The following is a 21,183-nucleotide window of genomic DNA, read 5'->3' as shown; positions in this document are numbered from 1 at the left end:
AGGTTACCCACTTGACGAAATATTAAACCACGGTCTTCGAGGTCAGTAATTCGTGAAGCATGCGTTCCGCGTTGTGTTAAATGAATATCAAAATTCAGCGTCGGCACGAGGAAAGTGCGGCAGTTTTGTGTAAATATCCCTGGAACGCTGTTAAAATCTATCCAAGACATGACTAGTATCAATGTTGCTGAAGATGATCGATTGGTGTGCCATCACAAACCGGACTGTTTTAGAAGATCGAACTCTCTCGCAACGTGTACCTGTGATGACACGCTTCTACTTTACGACAGTTCAGAACATTCTCCCCTCATCGCATACCAAAACTACAGCGAAGGGGCCGATGCCAAATATCTCACAGACATTCACTGCCACGAGACTAAACCCATGTACTCGAACGCAAGAGCGAAGAGAAAGCTTGTAGTTGCTAGCGTTGTATGCCTTCTTTTTGTGATCGCTGAAGTAATCGGTAAGTACTTTAACAAACGTATTAGACACAGAGACATGTAATATGCCAAAAAAAGCTTAGAGGTCTTGGAAATGTTTTGTGAACGTCTAAGCTGAACTAACACAGCTGTACAGACCCGTCCTTAGCTGCTATCATTCGGCTTGTGGCAAGGGAATAATGGAGAGCAGATGGAAGAATTCTCGGAGGTTCGATTCAGTTCGATCTCTTAGCTCGCTTCGACGAATAATGTACGATGGTATTTGTAACGAGAAATTTTAAGTTAATTAACGGTTTTGGTGATATTACGCAATCGAGTTTTGGGGGAGTCTTTTTAATACCACTTGGAGAAATAAATATACAAATCAAAGTGCAGCAAGGAAAGAAATAATTTCGAGCAATTTATATTGGGTTGAAAATGTTTACTTTTTTCTTTCTGTTGGCGTGAAAAAGTTAATTGGTAACTGTGGAATGAGAGACCATCTAAAAAAATAAGCTTATAGAGAAAGAAAAACCCGAAACGAAACACGCTTTGTCCGCTTTCTTCAAATCATGATTAGTGACGCTCGCGCTGTTCGTGCCATGACCTCGTACAGTGTGCAAGCTTATGCCCGTTTCACAAACGCCGGGCTGAAGTCGTGCCAAACTAAATTCAATTTGGCTCGACTGTAGCACGACATTGGCACGACTTGGTTTCAGATATCGAGTTTAATTCACTGGGCTTTTACAAAAGAGACGGTTTCGAACCAGCGGTATTTATGTGTTCACGGTCAGCCTCCTGCACTCTGAAATCAACTTTTTGAACTCATTACGTAAGCTTATCTGGTCAACGTTGAAATGGAATGTAGAATCATGACGCAGGTTTAGTTCGTCCAACACCTTCCTTTACTAATCACTGTTTCTACAATTCTTGACATTGGTAAAGACAAGATTCTTCTTGAAATGCTCCTTGCTAACTATGATATCAACCATATCATTCAGATAACTTTTCCTTCCATGTTGCTTTCTGTCCTTTCTTCACCTTTTTTCCACTTCTCTTTGATCTCAAATTTCCCACCTCTTTCTTGTCTTCACCCAACGATTGGCTATCTCCTTTGACATCGGGATTTTCACCAAACTAAACAGGTGATAAGGTAAGGTAAGGTAAAATCTTTATTAAGACACAGTATTTCCTTCAGGACTTAACAATATTGAATTAAATTAATCTAACTACCTAACTAAATTAGCTTGACTACCTAACCACGATGAACAGTTTGAGCTTATGTGTATTCCTTCATCCAGATCCAGTGAGCAAGAATCTTCTTCAGCCTCTGAAACATTCCCTGGTAGAACAGGCGGAAGGGTTTTCCTGAATTGCCGCCATTTTCTTTTTACGCTCGTACCCAGGAACTCTTTCTATGTGCATATAGCCCCCTTATACGGGCTATCTAGGTATGTGCAGCCCCAACGGGTAGGGTTTTTCAGTCGTTATGGTACCGATTTTGGCCATTTTTGTCTTAAATAGGGTATGGTTTTAGCACTCTAGTCCTGAGTTGGGTATATATGTTTCTTGGAAGAAGCTACTTTTTCATCAGTATCAATAGGACTGTCAACAAAAGCCCTTTATAATTTATGTTTAGGGCAACTGTGCCAGCCGCAACGGTCATAAATAGGGTATCAAATTTTTGGCCGGGTCATAAATAGGGTAGCAAAAATTGCAGATTTTGGTCAAATGGGGTAAGGTTTTTGGGAAGTGGGCTGTACATCCCCACCTAACTTTTAGGGAGTACTCCCCCCCCCACCCCCCAGGCATGCAAGAAACTGGTTTGTCCACTTCTATAATGTAGTTATAATTTATTTATTTAGTTTGACATGGCAACAGCACGCTGTTTGAAACCATGCCAGGCATTAAGTCGTGTAGCACAACAGAGCTTGCTGTAAAATAGTGAAAAGAGGTTACATTTATTCAGGTTTTACTTTCCTTTAAGCCAAGGCAGTGTATATAATTTAACTGACTTATTCTGAGCCAGTAGACCATTTTCGTATTCTGGGTATTGGACTGGGACTAGCTTGCAATGGAGGCTCATGCGGGGAATATCATTAAAAAGATATAAATGTACTTTGCATGTGAAAGGACTCCGCATATTTGCCTCAGTTGCATGCTAGTTCCAGTCCAATACCGAGAAAACGAAACTGGTCTATTTAGGCTCTATTTGCACCGCTCTCTTGGGTCCAGTCCCTGAAGATGTTAGGGATTGATCATGGAGAAGTAGATGGTAATTGATCAGCCTAAGCCCAACTCAAATAGATAAATTAATAATTCTTAAAGAATAGAATTTTCCACTGCTTTGATCGGTTGGCTTTTACATATTCAGAGATGTCTTCAGTTGTATTTGTAAACAGCTGTTTCTTGTAGTATGTAAAATGTGAAAGTGTTTTAATTCATTTTACAAGTTCGGTGTTCCCAGTTAGTTTTTTTAAAGCTAAATATCCTTTGACACTCATTCTTTCACCCAAATTAGTTGTGGTTGATTTTGCAATCTTTTCTAAAGAAATATTGGAACAAAAACCCATCAGAGTAGCTGACTTTCAGTTCAATTGCAACAAGGTTCTACTGTAAATACAACTTAGGGCCTGTTTACATGGTCTCAGGATACCTGAGACAACCCTTCCCCCGAGTTACAACTTTTCTTCATATGAACACTTTGGCTCGCCTAACGGGGACAACTCTTGGCTTGGTGCATGCCACAAAATTCCTAGATTAAGGGTTTAAAGCAGAAATTTTTATCAATAAAGTGAAAATTAACTTGCCAAAACCCACTGTGATTGGATTTCTATAGTATAGAGCATCATAATTTTATGTCAATTATAAGCTAGCAGGGTTTTTTCGTGGACCAGTGCTTGTATGTGTCAATTTTGTATTTGAATCTTTTCTTCTACATTCCAGGACTACTTTTGGAATTTCATGAAAAAAAAAAAATTTTTATAAAAGCTTGTCATGATTATTATAATAACAGCTGTGCTGGAAATACGTTGGAACCCATTAACCCGGTCTCCAACAGGTCACTAAAATCTGGGCGTATTAATAAGATGGCCGTATTAAAGGGGTTCCATAGACAAGAAAATGGCTGGCTGAGCTTTTCTCTGGGTCAGAATATAGTGGCTGTAATAACGAGGTAGCTGTATTAATGGGTGGCTGTGAGGCAGGGTTCCACTGTAACAGTTGTTCATTGAACATTGTCTGACTGAATTTGTCAAATTGTGTGGCACTGAGTAATTTTACTGTATGATCAGTTATCATGACTGAATGCCAAAATGACTCAGCTTTTAGTCATGAGGATCTTGTTTGCAGATCATGTTTCCTTTCTTTGAAACATGTTGAAAATCACAACCTGTACTGATCCGTACTTTGTTACAAGGGTGGGTGTCTCACTAGTACAGTCATGCAGTTTACATGTCAATTATCCAGGATATTTCACAAATTTCCATAACTTGTTTTGGGTTTTCTTCCCACAGGCGGCTTACTTGCTGGAAGTCTAGCCATCATGACTGATGCAGCTCACATGTTATCAGACTTTGCCTCATTCCTTATCAGTCTTTTCGCCATCTGGGTTGCTCGCTGGCTGCCAGATAAGAGAAGGACATTTGGTTACTACAGAGCAGGTAATACATCTCACATCATTGCAAGCACATGTTTAATAACAGTTTTTTTTTTTCATGAAAAATTCACAGAAATAAACTGATATTAAATTTTTTTGCAGATTACCAAGGGCTACATTTGTTATTTCTGTATTATATGTGCAGCAAATCATCTGTTTTGATATTAATTTTTCTAATCTATATCATCATCATCAAAGTTTTTGTTTTGGTTTGAACCCCTATTACCCCTGATTCCAGTTTAGCTTTATTCTTTCCTTGAAGCCCTCATCCTCAATTCAAATTTTTCAAGTTCATTGGTTGTAATTCTGCGTATTAAAATCTTTTCCAGTCTTACCCATCCTTATTCCTTTATGGTTTAGTATTATTGCTTTCGTTTTTTTCCATCTTATTGAACTAACTTTTCAATGGTAATTCTGTGGCCAGCTAAAAGAGTTTGAAATATTGTGACTGAGCTCCTTTAAAACGGAAATGACAGTTTTTTTGCATTGTCCGGAACACCTTAAGTGAGATAAAAATCCATGATTTGCATCCCAAAACAAGACAATGAGCATCCCCAACGTTTTCATATGGGATCCCTCCCCCCTCCCTCTCCTGGGATGGAGGTGCTTATAATTTATGCATTTTTCTAACTCCATGTCTGGTTTGTTTGGTTGTTGTCTTCAGAGGTGCTTGGCGCTCTCGTCTCAGTGCTTATCATCTGGGTGTTGACCGGAGTGCTGGTGTACCTTGCTGTACAGAGAGTCATGACAAGAGATTTTAATATAGATGCCGATATCATGCTTATCACAGCAGGGGTGGGGCTAGGGGTCAACATATTGTAAGTATTTGTAATCGCAGTTGTTAATTTGTAGACTTGTTGAATGATTAAAGGTCATAATTTTGGTTTTGATCTGTTTATTTCATGGTCCTGTAAAACAGGTGAGCTCAGTAAGGTTGACTGATTATAAACAATTATTGGATGAGGTTTTTGTGATATCCAGAATAATTGAGGTCAAGGTAGGGATTATCAGCCGAAGCTGAAGGCTGAGGCTGATAACCCTTATGGAGACCTGGATTATTCTGGATATCGCAAAAAGCGAATCTAATAATTGTTTTATTATACATAAAACAGAAAAAAATGAAGGTCATGTTTTTGCTTCTTCACTGACGGCAAGCAGCACAAAGCATGCAAACTTGACATGATTACCCTTAGAAATCATGCACTGCAGTCATACATTACATGATTACCCGTGACCTTGAGTGTCCATGACATGGTTATTGTATAATCTGCAGTTATGATGTCACGGGTGCTGATTTCAAAAATTCACCATACGCTTTTGGCCAATCAGAAAAGGGATAGTGAGTTAAATGTATAATAACATTGAGAATCCTTCAATCCTTGTGTAATTTTCATTTCTGACAAAAATCCTTCTACGTTTCAAGTACAAGAGGCACCTTATCCTTTAGTTTAAACCTCATAATGTCATTCTAACATCAGTGTTTGTCTGTAAAATCCTTGCATGTGACCATTTAACTAAGAGCTATTAGTTTGTGCATGAAACCCTAGAGTGTGACCATTCAAATGAAAGCTACCAAGCAGTATGTGGTTCATGTGGTACTGTTTGTTATGCTGTACAAGATGGTACTAACTTTGAAGTCTGTGGATGAAATCCTAGCATGTGACCATTGAATTGAAAGCTACTGGGAAGTACTTTCTCAGTTGTGGCATTTCAATTTCAATTTATGCTGAACCACATGAAGAATTTGTTTTTTCAAGAATGTTAAAGTTGCATGATACAATCATCTTATTAAAGGACTACTTATTGTAGGTACCAATTAAGCATACAAAAGAAATGCTTTTGGAAAACGAATTATGTTGTACACAACAGTTAAGTTACATCTAAGTTTGACATGGCAGTTAAAAAGGCATGAGGCATGTGTGATTGGTTATCAATCATGTGAAATTTGACAGGCAGAAAGATGGAAGTTCACATCCCAAGTATGACACAGTTGGTATCTTTTAATTAAGTTGGAAAATGTTTTCAGTAGGTACATGTCTGTCCCGAGACAAAACTCCAAGTCAGGAGCTCCGAAGACAATTAGGAACTGCTTGCTTGAAGTTTTGTTCATGATATGTAGTTATCCCCAACTTTAAGTTCCTCATTCTTTACTGTTTTCTTTCGCTGTTTTGCATCAGGTTAGGGATTATTCTCCATCAAACAGGCATGGGACATAACCATAGCCATGGAGGAGGCAGTCACAGCCATGGGGCAAGTCACAGTAGCCATAATGGCAAGGTGGAATCTGTTTCTACAAATCGGTTAACAAGAAGTGGAAGTTTATCAACTGAAAAACAGAACATCAACGTCAGAGCAGCATTTATTCATGTTTTAGGAGACATCGTTCAGAGTGTTGGTGTCCTCATTGCAGCATATATTATTAAATTTAAGGTAAAACTCACCTTTATACATGCGTGTACATGACTTAAGCTTGCCTCAAGTTTTAGAGTAGCTAAGAAGCTAATATCTTGAAGAAAAATAACATCGTAAATATAAAAACAACAAGTACCACTACTAATTATTATGGTGGACTACATTATAAAAAAAAAAGTTAGCAAGACTAACATGAGTTTACAATTCTATGATTTTACCATTTTCTCTCCCTAACATCTATGTCAACTCTTCATAATTATCTGGGAGTCTCCCAGCAGACACAGACTAAATCTCCCAAGTCTTTCATACAGGTTGCCCAATCTCCCAGATACAAAGGAAAAGCACTTGAAGTACCTTTTTAACCGCGCGGCCATGGGCCAAGCGCGGTTCATGTTCTATCCTTGGTTTATTTTTTTTTTTTTTTTTTTTGTCGGAGACCAGACGCAGATCTCCACTCGGCCAACTTTGAATTACGCAATCTGTAATGTTTACTCGCCAAACCTTGTTTCTTCAGGGTCAACAAAAATCTCAGATTACAAAATCACGCCGAACCTACACGTTGCAAAAAAATCTCTTCAAAACCCTGACATCGAAGTGATATATCACTTTCACGTTAATAGCTACCACACATCGGCAAAGGTAAATCTATTCCTCAACAATCCAGCTTTATCGTGCTAAAATTTCAGCGAAATCAAACAAAACCAGAATTAATTAGAATTTTTTTTGTGACCTCACTCCCCAGACTTGACCTAACAAAGGGAGCCACAGTCACCCATAGCAACCGAAAAAACACGAACGTAATAAAGCCGACGTTTCGGCCAAAAAACTCCAGAATTATCGCCTGAGAGCTTAAACTTCAATGGGAACATCTTTTTCGAACTTTTTTCAACTCATTTAGATGAAAGAATGGCCTCGGTGGGCTACAAAAATGACCAAGAGAAAAAACAGAACAAGACAGCAGAACAAACCGATAATATTTCACTGCGTGGCTTTCGGCACGAAAACGAAAATACAGCTTACTTCTGGATAAATTCAGCCTTAGAAGCCACCAACTGGTCCCATATTACTTTCTGTATCCTTACAAATGTCCTGACTTCCATCTCCGAAAGATTTTGCCCCAATTTTGAGCAAATAAACATTTTGCCAACAGCGACCGCCATTACGGTGGCTTGCATACTAAATTAGCTAACTTGACAAAATTCTCCCGAGAGGGGAGGATGTGACGAAAAGAGCTGAAAATGGCCTGTAATTGGCTAATGATGAGATCTTCCCACTGTCCAAATTTGGTGAGAATCGAAAGTAATGCCAATTTTCTGTCACGTTTTCAATCTGTAGCCGCTGGAGTGACCAAAATCGATACATCGGTCGGGATAGAGTTTCATTATTAAATTACATGACTTGTGTGACTACTTTGCTAGCCCTTTACTCGTGGAAAACACCAATCAAATTTAATCACGTCTTTAAAGAAAGAAAGCTGTTGTTAATAGTGTTATTATCGTGTGGTTCATATCGTTCATGCCCATACATATCCCGAAGAAAGTTCTAGATTAGGACCATTACGTCATTGGAGATTTTTCAACGGCTACCACTGATGGTGCAATAATACAGTTTGTGTTGATCAAGTGATGTGATGTCTACAGTAAGAAAAGAATCATCAATGACTGCTTTGAAATGTGCACTACGTTCCGACGGTAGTGTTAAGCAAACAGTTAAATTTTAAAAGCGCGGTTATAAGATCTAAAAGATCTTCTTGTTACACTTATTTTGGCCAAGTTTTGGCATTTGGGGAGAAATGGTTTTGGAATATTTGATGCATTTTTGTGGATGAATTGGCAGAGCTCTACTTTTAACAACATTTTTAGGATCAAGAAGTAAAAATTGGCAATCTCCTGAATTTCAATTTATTTAGGTTGGCATCTGTGTCCCAATGGTTTCTGTTGGGGGGAGGTTCCACTGTACTTAAAAATGCAGTCATTGAAAGGTGACTGGAAAAATTATGTATAGAGCTGTGGAACTTTGTTATATTAGTCTACAAGTGACTATCTGCCACATCTTAAAGTTCAAGTTTTGTTGTTTTGTTTAACAGCCTTCGTGGAAGCTAGCTGATCCTATATGCACATTCCTGTTTTCTCTGTTGGTTCTCATAACAACGCTTAACATCTTGAAAGAGACCATTCATGTTCTTATGGAAGGTATGATTGTGATTGTTGCTGTAATGACTTTACTTTGTGAATCCCAAAAGTGTGAATGTTCAGTGGTTAATTTTAACGCATTAGTAAATTTAATAGCCATACCGGATTATTGTTTGGTAACTGCTCACATGATACATGTAGGTCAAACCACAAGGATGTTTGCCTTAGTTGTTAAGTTTTGAATTTTTGATTTGTAATTATAAAGGAGGATATCTGTTTGGTTTTTTGTCATGACACAAGTAGATTTCTTCTAAAAATTCTCGTTTTTGTACTTTTCTGATTTGCGCTGTAAACCTGACAGAAACGTAGTTAAGAACTAAATAAAATTACTAATCATAATTTTACTAACAGGCTTGTTGTTGAAGATGGCTTTCAGACACTGTTATTTGTAAAATGTTTGTTATTCACAGCCCCATTATAATGCAAATCACTCAGACATAGTCTGCCACATAGCAAACATCGGTAAAGAAAATCAGAAACTGCCTGTCAAGTTTCTGTGTGCCAGAAAACCTATTAAAAATGGCAAATTACAATTATTGGTTCAGAATAGTTTTTCATAACTATCCTGGCTTCTTAAAAGTTCTGCTAGCCATTGTTTTTTCAAAAGTGTCATAAGTTCTGTCTTCTGAGTTCTAGCACAAGTGGATTCAGCTGGTTCCATTTGTGGAGCATGCCAGCTTTAAAGCTCAGAAGCTGATTGCTTCACCTTTTTTTTCAAATTAGGTACACCTAAAGACATTAAATACAATAATGTGAAGGTGTCATTGGAGAGCATTGAAGGTGTGGTGGCTGCCCACAGTTTACACATCTGGTCGTTGACGGTAAACAAGGCCGCCTTGTCTGTTCACCTGGCAATAGGTTGGTATTCTGAACTTGAATATTTTTTTTTGTTTTCACTGACACTCATTCTCTAAAAGTAAAGGTAAAGTATGCATACGAGCCAAGTGGTCCATCAGGCAGGTACTTATCTCCAGTTTCTATGTAGCACAAAGTGACTAGGAGTATTTCTATTCAGGAAACGGGTAGTTCATCACAGGGTTACCCCCCACATTAAAATTGCCAGTACCCGTTTATACATTTGGGTAAGAGTGTCACTGTGAGAGTAAAGTGTTTTGACCAAGAACCCAGCACAGTGCCACTGGCCTTATCCCAGACCACTCGATCCGGGGTCAAGTGCAGTAATCATAAGGTCCCCACACCTCCCACGACACTTAATCTATGGGTACCATTAAATATCATGTAATTTTTGTGGTGGTCATTCACCTGTTTAATTGATTTACCAGCCTAATCAAGTGCACAGTACAACTTGCAATCAACATTAAATAATATTTACCTTGATAATGTGGTCTTGAAATCCTTTTTCCAGAACAAGGATATGACTCACAGAAAGTTCTCAACATAGCCAACCAGAAATTGAAGACCGAGTTCCATATTTACCACAGCACTATACAAGTCGAACTTTACCAGGAAACAGTTATGACCAACTGTTCTGAATGCCAAGACTTACAAGACTGATCCTGTCTGCTGTATACAAAGAACCAAGTCCCACGCCCCTCCCGTTAACAAATCTTCACGTTTTCTACTACCTCTGGTGAAGTTTTAGACCATAAACAGGCCTTCTATTCTTTTTCTTTTGCACTGAAATTGTTGAGGTGTTATTTTCATTTATAGTCACTATCTTGAACAATTTTGGAGCAAGATATTTGGAAGGAGCATTTGCTAATCCTTTAACATGAAAGCCTTGGGCCTTACAGTACAACTACTCAATCAAATTATTGCTGTCTCACAAAATTCTGTGCAAATTGGATAGTAAAAACCTCAGGTGTTTTAACATTTAAACAACCAGTCTCTAACGATTTGTTGTTCTAGGCAAAGCTGCTCATGACACGGTGATACAGTAAATTTGTAAAAATTTTTATTGTACTAATGTTTTTGATCATGCTACTGACCAGACAATTTGTCAATATTGTTTTTGGTTGGCCTTGGTTCAATTAGTCACCCTGTAAAAATTTTGATCCCAACATCAAACTTCCCCAAGATCAGTTGATTGACTAGGACCTTAAATTCAAATTGCTAAACCTAAAACTAAAAATTTATGATTTATTGTAAATAGAAGTTGACTTTGATTCATAGTTGTTTGGATAATAAACTGAGGTGGCAATTGACGTTATTCCCAAGCAATTACAAATCTACAAGAAGAAGGGAAAAACCTTGCATATTTTTTACATGTTCTTAATAGTAAAATTAATCATGACTTGCTTCTAGCTAGTGCACAAGCTGACTGCGGAATAGTCTCATACCTTCGTTATTTTTATGTTTCAGTCATAAACAATTATTTGTTTTTTTCCTTTAAATCTTGTATTGTCCGGGATATGGATCTTGGCATCAGAATTATATCCTCTTACTTGAAGGCTTGAACCACTCTCTTGTAAATGAATCTGCAGCAGAAGGGAGTTGAGGGTGGTTGCATTCAAACTATTGTAAATGTATGTGTTATGCTGCTCTTAAACAAACTTGCCACTTTGTGAGATTTTTTTATACTATTGTATTTGCGTCATCTGTTGACCAGTAATGCATTACATTCAAAGATTATAATAACAAACCATCTCATGCTTGCACAATGCAGCTTTATGTTGCTTTGCACACAATGCATGCCTGTATGGTCCTCCGTAATACACATGTAAATTTCAAATAACGACCATTACCTGGCCATGAATTCAGCAATAAGCCAGTACACCTTGTTTTTTTTTATGAAAATTAGTAAATATTGGTTACATCATTCACAAGGACACTGCTTAATGTGGTTTGTGCAACTTAGGTAATGTTATTTACATATGAAATAATCAATATACAAAATAGTGATTTAATTTTTAATTGCAGTCAACTTAAATATAATCGATACCCAAAAGTATTGTCACTTACATATGAAGTAATTACTCTGTTTAATTGGTGATTTAATTTTGAATTGCAGTCCAATCCAAATATAACAAATACTGATCGAAAAAAATTAATCTCTAGGATCCTGCAAGCCAGTAATAATTTAAGTCATTGCAGGTCTGAAATGGGTTGTCATCAGGTGTAATACACTGTACATAAGGAATGATTTTTTTTTACATAGAGTATAGTTATTAAAGGTTATGCTTATTATTAAGTCTAATATACAGATTTGTATATGAACTATAATTTATGAAAATAAAGAGAGGTTGATTTTTTTTACAAACGACTTGTTTTGTATGTTTAAAGTTTTCAAAAACTTGAGGAGGAATCCATGTTCCAGCCTAATATATATCTTGATTGACGCATATCACCCCTTTCCCCAATGCAAGTTGTGCCCAGCTTGTGGCTGGGCTAAAAATTATTTTAAAAAAAGGAATGTCAAGATTATGAAAATTGTGGAGAAAACTTTGAATTTGATTAAAAAAAAACAAAAACAAAAAAAACCCAGCAAAACACCTAGGTACAGAATTAGATTAGTGTCTGGGAAAGGGCAAAAGACTGAAGGGCGAGAGGAGGTTAGGAGCTACACCAAACTCGTTCCCTACGGTCTTTGGCCTCTTTAGCACTCTTTAGACGGGGCCTCTTTAGGCAATAATATTGCCCGGTGCGCTTGCGCGGTATGTTTGAAAACGCAAAATGGCGCACTTCAGAGGTCCGCAGAGGCCCAGACCCAGAGGCAACAACTTTGCGCCAAGATTTTCTTCGTTTCAAGCAAGGTCTCGCCCTCGTTTTGTTCGTCCACCACCTCCTCTTATGAGTCATTCATTTGCTCGTGACTTGTCTTCGTCTCAAGATTTCGTTATCTGTGGGGGCCCAGTTCAAGAGACTACCCCGCCATCAAAAGCAATTAAACTTGAGCCAAGCCAAGGAACTTTGAAAGCTCGCCATTTTGTCGGTTGCGAAGCTGCGCAACGATTTCCTAACGCCAAAGAGAAGCTGCATAATATTATTCAAGGTGCTATGAAAGGAAATGCTTTGACTTTCAATGGCAAACAAGTGGAGGACGTTTGGCAATGCACAGTGCATCTTCCCTGGCCCCGGCTAATGTCGTTTTATGGAGAAGGTTTGACGAAGCGAGAAGCTGAGAAAAACGTAGCGGCCATTGCTTGTGTTGAATTGGAGGTAGGACACAATTTAGGGGAGATGATATTTCTGAGATGATTGATCTCAGATCAATATGAAATGAACTGAACCACTCAGACTGTGTCCTTTGAAGGGGGAGGAGAAGGGGGTTTTTCCTATAATGGCCTATACAGGGAGGCTCTGCCCAAAAGGGGTGCCTTTTTCAGGGGGTACTCCCTATAATGGGTGATTCCAGAAAATATTCCAGAAAATTCCAAGGGCAAGAAGGGGGGGGGGGGGTCTTTGAACTGGAAATCCAAAGACATGGGGGGGGGGTATTTACAACTGGAATGCCGTGCGAGGACACGGTCTTTTAGAGGGGACCCGCCATGTTTGTTTACTATGCACCAGGGATACGTATTCTTAACGAAACCGCTTTAATGGCATCTGAACAATTGAACATCATTCGTAGTATTAGAGGTAAATTAGGCAGGATTTGCCCACACATGTTCTGTTTTTCATAGTAATTAACACACAGAACAATTGAAAGTTTTATTCCTTCACTAGTTTAGTTGAAAACTAGTTGTAGAATTGCGACTGAAGAGGAGGAAGTTTTAGTCACCGAACATTTAGTTGATGTCAGATATAGTATCTGAAGACACCCCAAAACTGCAGAGGGTGTTTGAAAGATTTGTAAAGGAATGGCTGAGCTTGCATCTACAAGCTCTGCTTAGACTCGTTATTGCAGTTTTGTGCAACAAAATAGCTTAATAGTGGTGTCTGCATCCATCTAAAAGAGGTGTCTGTTGAATGTAGGTATAATTTAGAGTAAATGTGGGAAGGAAATTTTGGTGGGTGAGGGAGGTTGAGGGGTGTCCCCTTAATATGGGGTCCACTTAATACAGGTTTCACTGTGCTCACAAGTTTTAAGGTAAAGGAATATCAACCTTACAAATTTACACTGTAATAATACTTTACTGCCACCTACTTGTGAGTAACACAACTAGATTTTTGAGAGTTATGAATGGCTAAATTAAAGGTGTACCACTGAGCATAATTTTGTTATGGCGACTGAATATTCTTACTCTGTAGTGTTTTCATTGGTATGATATTCATTAGTCTCGTCTGCCTGTCTGTTAAATAGAAACTTGGAGTTGCAAATTTGGGAGCAGCCACTATTTTGAAGAAAGAAGCTGTGGAAAACAAAGATGAACCCAAGTGGATTTACATAGACAAGGATCGATTGTCAAAAGTAGAGTCGTTTTTGTTAAAAAACACAGTTCTTAGTCAGCAACTATATGGACCTCGAAACCAACAACTTATGTTCCAGAGTGGCCCAGTCCAAGCATCTAAACCATCACAAAGTTCTGCAGTGAAAGAAACTTTTCCTGGAAGCAGTACGTTGAGTCAGTCACAAACTCAAACAGGCTGTGCTTCTGCTGGAGCTAGTAAAAATCAAGAATTCTGGCAAGATGCTGAAATTGTTAAAGATGAAGATTTTTCCAACTGGGAGATGCCACATACCCCAAGCACTCCATCAGGCAAAAATTCACAAAACAATGCTGACGACTTCACATCTGTAAATTCTACTGCTGCATCTGGTGTGATAAAGGACATATTTACTGGTTCACCTTGGAGGCCCTTATCAGCGGAAAAACACAAAAAACTTGACAGACAGTTGCTACAGGAGTTTTCACAAAGACAAAATATGTTGCAGTCAAGACTTTCTTGGTTCAGTGAAGACGCAAAGAGATTGCCTGTTGCAAACCATAGGTAATTTTGAAACTATTTTTAAGGCACAATGACATATATAAACATGATATACTTTCGTGTGTAGCCTCTTGAAGTGCCAAGGCATATATTTGTAAATGAGTATGTTTGTGAACAGGTTTATTTTGCTTGTCTTATGCTTTTTATTACAGGGGAAAGATCATTGAGTTGATTGAAGCAAACAAAGTAGTTGTTTTATCTGGAGAAACAGGATGTGGTAAAACAACGCAGGTAATTACTATGCAACTAGACACTTGAAAAGTGTTTACTTGGGCTTCATATCCCAAAATATCAAATTGTACTGTATCAGTATTAAACACACACACACACACACACACACAAAAACAAATAAAAGAATCAGGATATTTAACACAAGAGTTAAGCTTAGATATTTACTATAATTCAAGTTGCTTTGCTGGAGATCCTCTTTATCCAATTGCTTGTTTTTTTTGCCCCACCTTCAAAGTTCTGTTCATGCAGATTCTTGATTTTTTTTCAACACATGAGGTGTTTGTCTCGGCATCATAGATTGTTAAATTAGTAGTCATTTAATTTTGTCAGTGTTGTCTTAGTTTGATCTCATATATGGCTCATATGTTATCTCATGAGAACTAGTGTGAACTTTGTTAATTTGGCAAGAATTCAAGCTGTAGAATTTGCCATTCATGGACCGACATGGTCTGAAAATGCTTGACATCTTTTAGCATGGGCCAACCATGAATTGTGGGTGTGTTTGTATGTGAGATAAGCTTATAAGGCATGATTCTTTTCAAAGCTTTCTTCACAAAACACAATGTTCTCATTGTAGAAGATTATGTTGTTCATGAAGAGTGAGTATTACCCGGCATTGCAGACATTTCCTTTCAATTTTCCAGGCGGCGAGATTGGGAACTCACTCAGAGTTTTGTTCCCTTCGCAAGCTTTTGAAAATGGCTGCTGTGCAGTCTATTAGTGAGCACGTGATTAGCAAGCTGTCACAATACATGTAGGCTTTGATGATGTTTTAAACATTACCCATCAATAGATGGTGTGGAGTTGTGCTTTTAGCTTAATATGTTATTTCCTTTTCTTTTGATAGATTCCTCAGTACATTCTGGATCATGCCATACAGAATGGTAAAGGATCAACATGCAACATAGTAGTCACACAGGTACACTGTAGTAATAGCATTCATATTAATTTCTTTTGTTTATCTGTCAGTAGGTCTGTTTGTTTGTTCAGACATTCCATTTATTGTAACAGTAAATTGTCCTTTCGTCATTGTTTAACATTTTACAACTGCATGTCCTTGTTAGAATTCTAACACATTTTATAGTGTCATCATTCAGCCTTCAATGTTTCGTGCTTCTTCCCTAACTCGTAATGACAAAACAAAATTTGAACATAATCCACGACACTTCCTCTGTTATGAACTGGTTTTGTTAATCTGTAATAACCATTGAAAATAAAGTATCCAATAGGCATTTTCATGATATTTTCTTATCATTGCATTTGAAAATTGCAGCACTGGCATGCCCTAAATTGTATGTAAACTAAATGAATTCCTTGCAGCCACGCCGTATTGTAGCAATGTCAATAGCAGAGAGAGTGGCTTCAGAAAGAGGAGAAATGCTCGGAAAGAGTGTGGGATACCAGGTATACTTATAAATGCTCGTGATTTAAAATTTCTTCTTGCCTTCTTCCGATCCAACATCTTGTTTGGTTCTTTGATTTGGCTGTACTAGAACCTTGGCTGTTCATGATCTTGAAGGTTGTTAATTAACAAATGTAGTTCATAGGCTATATACTGTATAAAGGTAGGTAGGTAAAGTCTGTATACAAGCCAAGTGGCCCATCAGGCTGGAGTGACTAAGAGTATTTCTACTTCCCCCTGGATGTGATGCTAGTCCATGGCAGGGTTACCCCCAGCAGTAAGTTTGCTGGTACCCATGTACACACCTGGCTGGAGAGAGGCACTGTGAGAGTAAAGTGTCTTGTCCAAGAACACAACACAATGTCCCAGGCCAGGGCTTGAATCCGGACTGCTCAATCCAGAGAAGAGTGCACTAACCATGAGGCCACTGCGCCTACCATATATACTGTATGCACTCTATATTTATTCTGTAAAATTTTGTATTAGCAAAGTGTTTTATATTATGCAGGTCAGGTTAGAGGGCAGACCACCTTCACAGAAGGGCCGGATATTATTTTGTACAACAGGAATACTATTGAGAAGGATGCAGAATAACACACTTCTGAAAGGTACCTAGCAAAGTCTGTTCTGTTCTATGAGGCGTAAGTTTCCCTTTGGCTCATTGCTGCTTGGACTCACACATATGTTTAACTGGGTTATTTGTAGCATGGAGCAATGAGGAGTGCTACATGTACTTCACCCCTTTGTTTCACTATCCGTTGTAGGCTATCCAAAAATTTTTTGAAGGATTTTGGGCATTTATTTTGTGGTCTGATTTTCATTTTTTTGGAGGACCAAGTTATAAATTTGTGGTAGACTGACTTGTTTTGACTGAAAAAAAAAACCATCATTACTTGATCTTTTTGTTGATTTTTGCTTTGTTTTTGAAGAAGTAGTGTGCAAAAGAAAAAACAAAATGAACAAAAAAAGAAGGTGATGTTGTTTTAAGCAGAGGTGTCCTTTTAAAGCTAAATCTGGGTAGAGAAAGGCTTGTGATACCTCTCTCAAGATCCCAACATTTTCTGACACCGGGTAGGTATAAACTTAAACCTTCTGCTGTTTCCCATTGTCTTTGAAGTGCAATGTTGTTTGTTAAATGTTACTTATTCTAAGTGTTCTGTTGGCAGGTGTCAGTCATGTCATTGTTGATGAGGTGCATGAGCGAGACATCAACACAGATTTCCTCCTGATCCTTCTAAGAGAATTACTCAACAAGAACCAAGAGCTGAAGATCATTGTGATGAGTGCAACTGTTAATTCAGAGAGATTCTCTCAATATTTTCATGGGTTTGTAAACATACTTTCTATCAGATCACTGGAACTTGGTTAATAAACCATTTCATTTGGATAGTTGTAGAGTTAAGTTTTGGCTACATCAGGTATAATGGATATAGGCTGATATTTGTTTACAATAGGGCCATTCTTAAGACAGTTAATACTTCAACAAGTTTCTTAAAAGAGCAATAGTAATTATTCATAGAAGTAACAACAACATTGACAGCAATTTTGAGACCTTGCATGAAATTTTATCAAGATCTGTTGCTTAATCTTACTTCTGTAGTTATTTTAAGACCCTGCTTAATTGTCTGCCATGACCCTCTATTCTGCAGAGAAATTGTGTTAGAGTGCTCAAATGCTGTAAATGCTGTTAAGTAAATCCTAAGACCCTCCAAGAGCTTGTGCTTGACTTCTCACTTCAAACTGTTTTCTTTTTATGTTCAGCTGTCCCAGTCTGTCTATTCCAGGATTCACTCATCCTGTGGCTGAGTTCTTTCTATCTGATGTCCATGAAATGCTGGGTCAAGCATTACCACACCCTGGCCAGCCACACGGCAAACGATTCAAGCCAGACAACAGTTTTGTAAAGGTTTTTTTTACCAAACTTTTTTATGATTTTGTCAGCTGTTTCCCATTCCAGCAATGACTTTATCCATTATACACTGTATCTCTAATATTCTTGAATGCAGGTTAACATAATTTATTGCAAGTGCAAATGTATGATTGTCCTTATAATATTTGGCAAGTTTTCATGCATGTCGATCAGAGGAAACAAATTTCAAATGAACACATGCTATGATTAATCCATAGCACTAGAATTAATGCATTCTAATCTATTGTTTGTACTCAGTCTTCACTATGAAAGCTGTTGGAATTAGTACAAAAATTATCCATGTTTGGAAAAAAATCAATTCTTCCTAGCATGGCACATTCAAAACCTCCAATATTTGTAAGTATCCAAAACTGGAAAAAAAAGTCACCGAGGAAAAACATCTACATGTAGGCCAGAGTCTGTGCAATTCCTATAGTTGTAAATGGTAAATATCTTTTGTAGTGTGTTTCACATGAATCATAATTTATGGTAAACAATAATCTTGTTGTGTTGGTACAAGCAAATGTTGTATGTTTCATGATATATATTCAAGCCATGGTCTCTGTATGTTTAATAAATTTGAAGTAACGTTTACAACCATATGTACATGAAGGTGTAACCTTTCAATGGCTTTCACTGCCTGTTGAGAAGCTACAGGCAGTATATGCCTGATCAGCTTTGTTTGCTCGACTACACTTTGCAGTAGAAATAAGGGCACTATGCCCCATTTCCTCCACAGCAGTTACTGAATAACCAAAAAGGCCAAACCATTTGAAATGTGTATCATTCTATTTAACATTGTTTTGTCTCAGCACCCCAGCCCAGGCTTAATGAGAACTGTTGCTGTGCCACTTAAACTACAGGCTTTCCTTAATGAAGGTATTACGACAATCATACATACAGTGTAGGTTAACACTCAAAAATGTTTTTACAAAATGTTCCAGTTTTTGTGTATGGGTTATGTGAAGCCAAGACCAAATTAGAACTGGTTGCCACCTGGCATTATGATTTACTGTACATGCAGTAGCCTGACACAAAGAAGGATACTAATAATATTATTTAATTCCTGCTTTTGAAAAACTGATAAGTTTAAATAAAGAAAGTCTGTATGTCTGCTTACCGGAAAATTTTTCTGTCAGCAGACTTGACATTCACAGTGTACCAAGAAGTAACCCTTACATTTGAGCTTTGTTTGGCATTTTCACATTAAATAACAAGTGATATTGCTTATTATTTTTCTAAAATTGTTTCTAGTTTTTTCAAAAGTTCCTGGAGCTGGGGTGTTGAGTTGTATTTCTAAGTATCAATTAATTAGGAATTCAAAATAATTTAATGAGGTAATCTACCAGATAAGATTTACTCAACAGTGTCATAAATGAATTCTTCAGATTTTTCACAGACAAGTTGCTATCAAGATCAATTCTTTGTTTACCAGGTCAATAATCCTCAAGACAGCCCGGAGGCAGATGCTGTTCTTGTCAGTGAAACAATTCTTTGTGTGTGTAGGAATTACCCTGAGGTAGTAACAAAAACAACAATTTTTGAATACCATGCATGCAATATTTTTTGAGATTGTAAAGTGCTCTTGAGGTTAATGGTTCTCTGCACTGAAATGTTTCTTCAATATTTTATTTTCTTTGTTTGGCAGGGAGCTATTTTGTGCTTTTTGTCTGGTTGGGATGAAATAATTGTTGTCCATGACATGTTGTCAAATAAGATTCAAGATGTAAGTGATTTTAACATTTAAAATTCTCTGTGCTTTAATTTTAATTTATTGTCAGCAACTATTAAAACATCCAGAAAAGAGAACATGGAGATGATGCACATTTCAAATAAGAGAAAAAAAGAGTACCATTTTTTTTGACAAGCTAACAATACAGAATGCTGACATTGATAATGTTTGTCCACGTTGCAGACAGTGCAGGCCATCACATAATGCAGAATGCACTTAATAATAAAGAATGCACTTATTATAAAGCTGCAAGAGAGCAACAAAATCTACATCTAACTTCTGTCATTTTACTACTCACATGCAGAATGAGAATTGGAATGTATTAATTAAAAAAAAAACTGTAACCGTTGTACATTCTGTTGCCTTTATTCCCAAAATATTGATATTGTAAACAGGTATCCTAAATTACCCACCTCCACTGGTCACCCCTCCGGTTGCAAGTTAGTGCCCAGAGGAGATGGCTGAAATTGCCGTGGACAGCAGAAAATACCAAATGGTATTTACTTTTGTGGTTTTAATGCAGCATTACTGTGTTTTTGCATATTATGAAAATTCTTTTCCAGAAATCAAATTTCCTTGTGCTGGCTCTTCATTCCATGCTGCCAATGTTCAGCCAACAGGCTGTGTTTGAGAGGTTGGTTTCCTTAATTTGCAATTGTATAAGCCAACAAACCAGTTTACATTACCATCGAGTTTTCACATTCCATCCAAAGAGAACAGAAATACTTTTAGTCTCTTTACATGTGTGCTACTGAAACTAGAGTCAAGCACTGTCAACAATGAGCCACTTTGCCTTTCACATCCCATGGACTCAAGCAAAATCACAAACTAGCAAGAGGCATGTTTCCTCCTTCACCTAGCATCCATGTACTAAACTCAAAAACAACACAGAAAACTAGCAAAATCATTACCAAAGTGTTCCATGTAGCAGTTTTGTTGTCCCTTCAGGCCACCCATGGGAGTCCGCAAGATTGTGTTAGCCACTAATATAGCAGAGACGTCAATAACCATTGATGACATTGTCTATGTGATAAATGCTGGTAACGAGAAGGAAAAAATGTATGATGCAGAGAGAAAGGTGGGTTAATTTATGACACTGTGAATATTGCATGATGTATGATAATATATGCAGTATAGGAAGGATGATATATTAATAATATATTGATGCAGTGAATGTAGGATTGAATTAAGGGTAACGTATGATAATGTGTGCAGTGAAGGAAAGATAATGCATGATACAGTAAGTGTGGGAGAATGTATGCAATGAAGGTATTGTGAAGAAGATAAGATAAAAAAAGTTATTTTCGATACTAACTTTAGCATTAAATTTCAAAGAAAATGTTGAAGAAGGTGTAATTGTCTTGATATCAGGCCTCTTCAAAAAAGGCAGCCCTGA

General features: G+C 37.6%; 2 protein-coding genes across 2 annotated transcripts in view; both read left to right on the top strand.

Annotated features, from left to right (window-relative positions):
* Nucleotides 1-74: 74 nt before the first annotated feature.
* Nucleotides 75-12,125, top strand: LOC145488437 (proton-coupled zinc antiporter SLC30A2-like). Its single transcript, XM_081467309.1, has 7 exons — nt 75-466; nt 3,938-4,084; nt 4,745-4,898; nt 6,258-6,510; nt 8,579-8,684; nt 9,408-9,542; nt 10,051-12,125. Exons 1-7 carry the CDS (start codon nt 169-171, stop codon nt 10,197-10,199), a joined length of 1,242 nt encoding a protein of 413 aa, XP_081323435.1. The 5' UTR covers nt 75-168; the 3' UTR covers nt 10,200-12,125.
* An 89-nt stretch (nt 12,126-12,214) lies between these two features.
* LOC145488425 (uncharacterized) overlaps nt 12,215-21,183 on the top strand; it is a 26,859-nt gene continuing 17,890 nt past the window's right edge. Inside the window, exons 1-12 of the mRNA XM_081467292.1 lie at nt 12,215-12,803; nt 13,888-14,516; nt 14,666-14,744; nt 15,592-15,663; nt 16,065-16,148; nt 16,655-16,754; nt 17,313-17,472; nt 17,908-18,052; nt 19,491-19,574; nt 19,704-19,781; nt 20,351-20,421; nt 20,736-20,865. Coding sequence (XP_081323418.1) covers nt 12,318-12,803; nt 13,888-14,516; nt 14,666-14,744; nt 15,592-15,663; nt 16,065-16,148; nt 16,655-16,754; nt 17,313-17,472; nt 17,908-18,052; nt 19,491-19,574; nt 19,704-19,781; nt 20,351-20,421; nt 20,736-20,865 — 2,118 coding nt within the window. The 5' untranslated portion in view covers nt 12,215-12,317. The remainder of the gene's footprint in view (nt 12,804-13,887; nt 14,517-14,665; nt 14,745-15,591; nt 15,664-16,064; nt 16,149-16,654; nt 16,755-17,312; nt 17,473-17,907; nt 18,053-19,490; nt 19,575-19,703; nt 19,782-20,350; nt 20,422-20,735; nt 20,866-21,183) is intronic.

The sequence above is a fragment of the Orbicella franksi genome, chromosome 5 (assembly GCF_964199315.1).
Source record: "Orbicella franksi chromosome 5, jaOrbFran1.1, whole genome shotgun sequence".
NCBI lineage: Eukaryota > Metazoa > Cnidaria > Anthozoa > Scleractinia > Merulinidae > Orbicella > Orbicella franksi.
The sequence above is the reverse complement of the archived record's forward strand: the minus strand, read 5'-3'. Positions and strand labels throughout refer to the sequence as shown.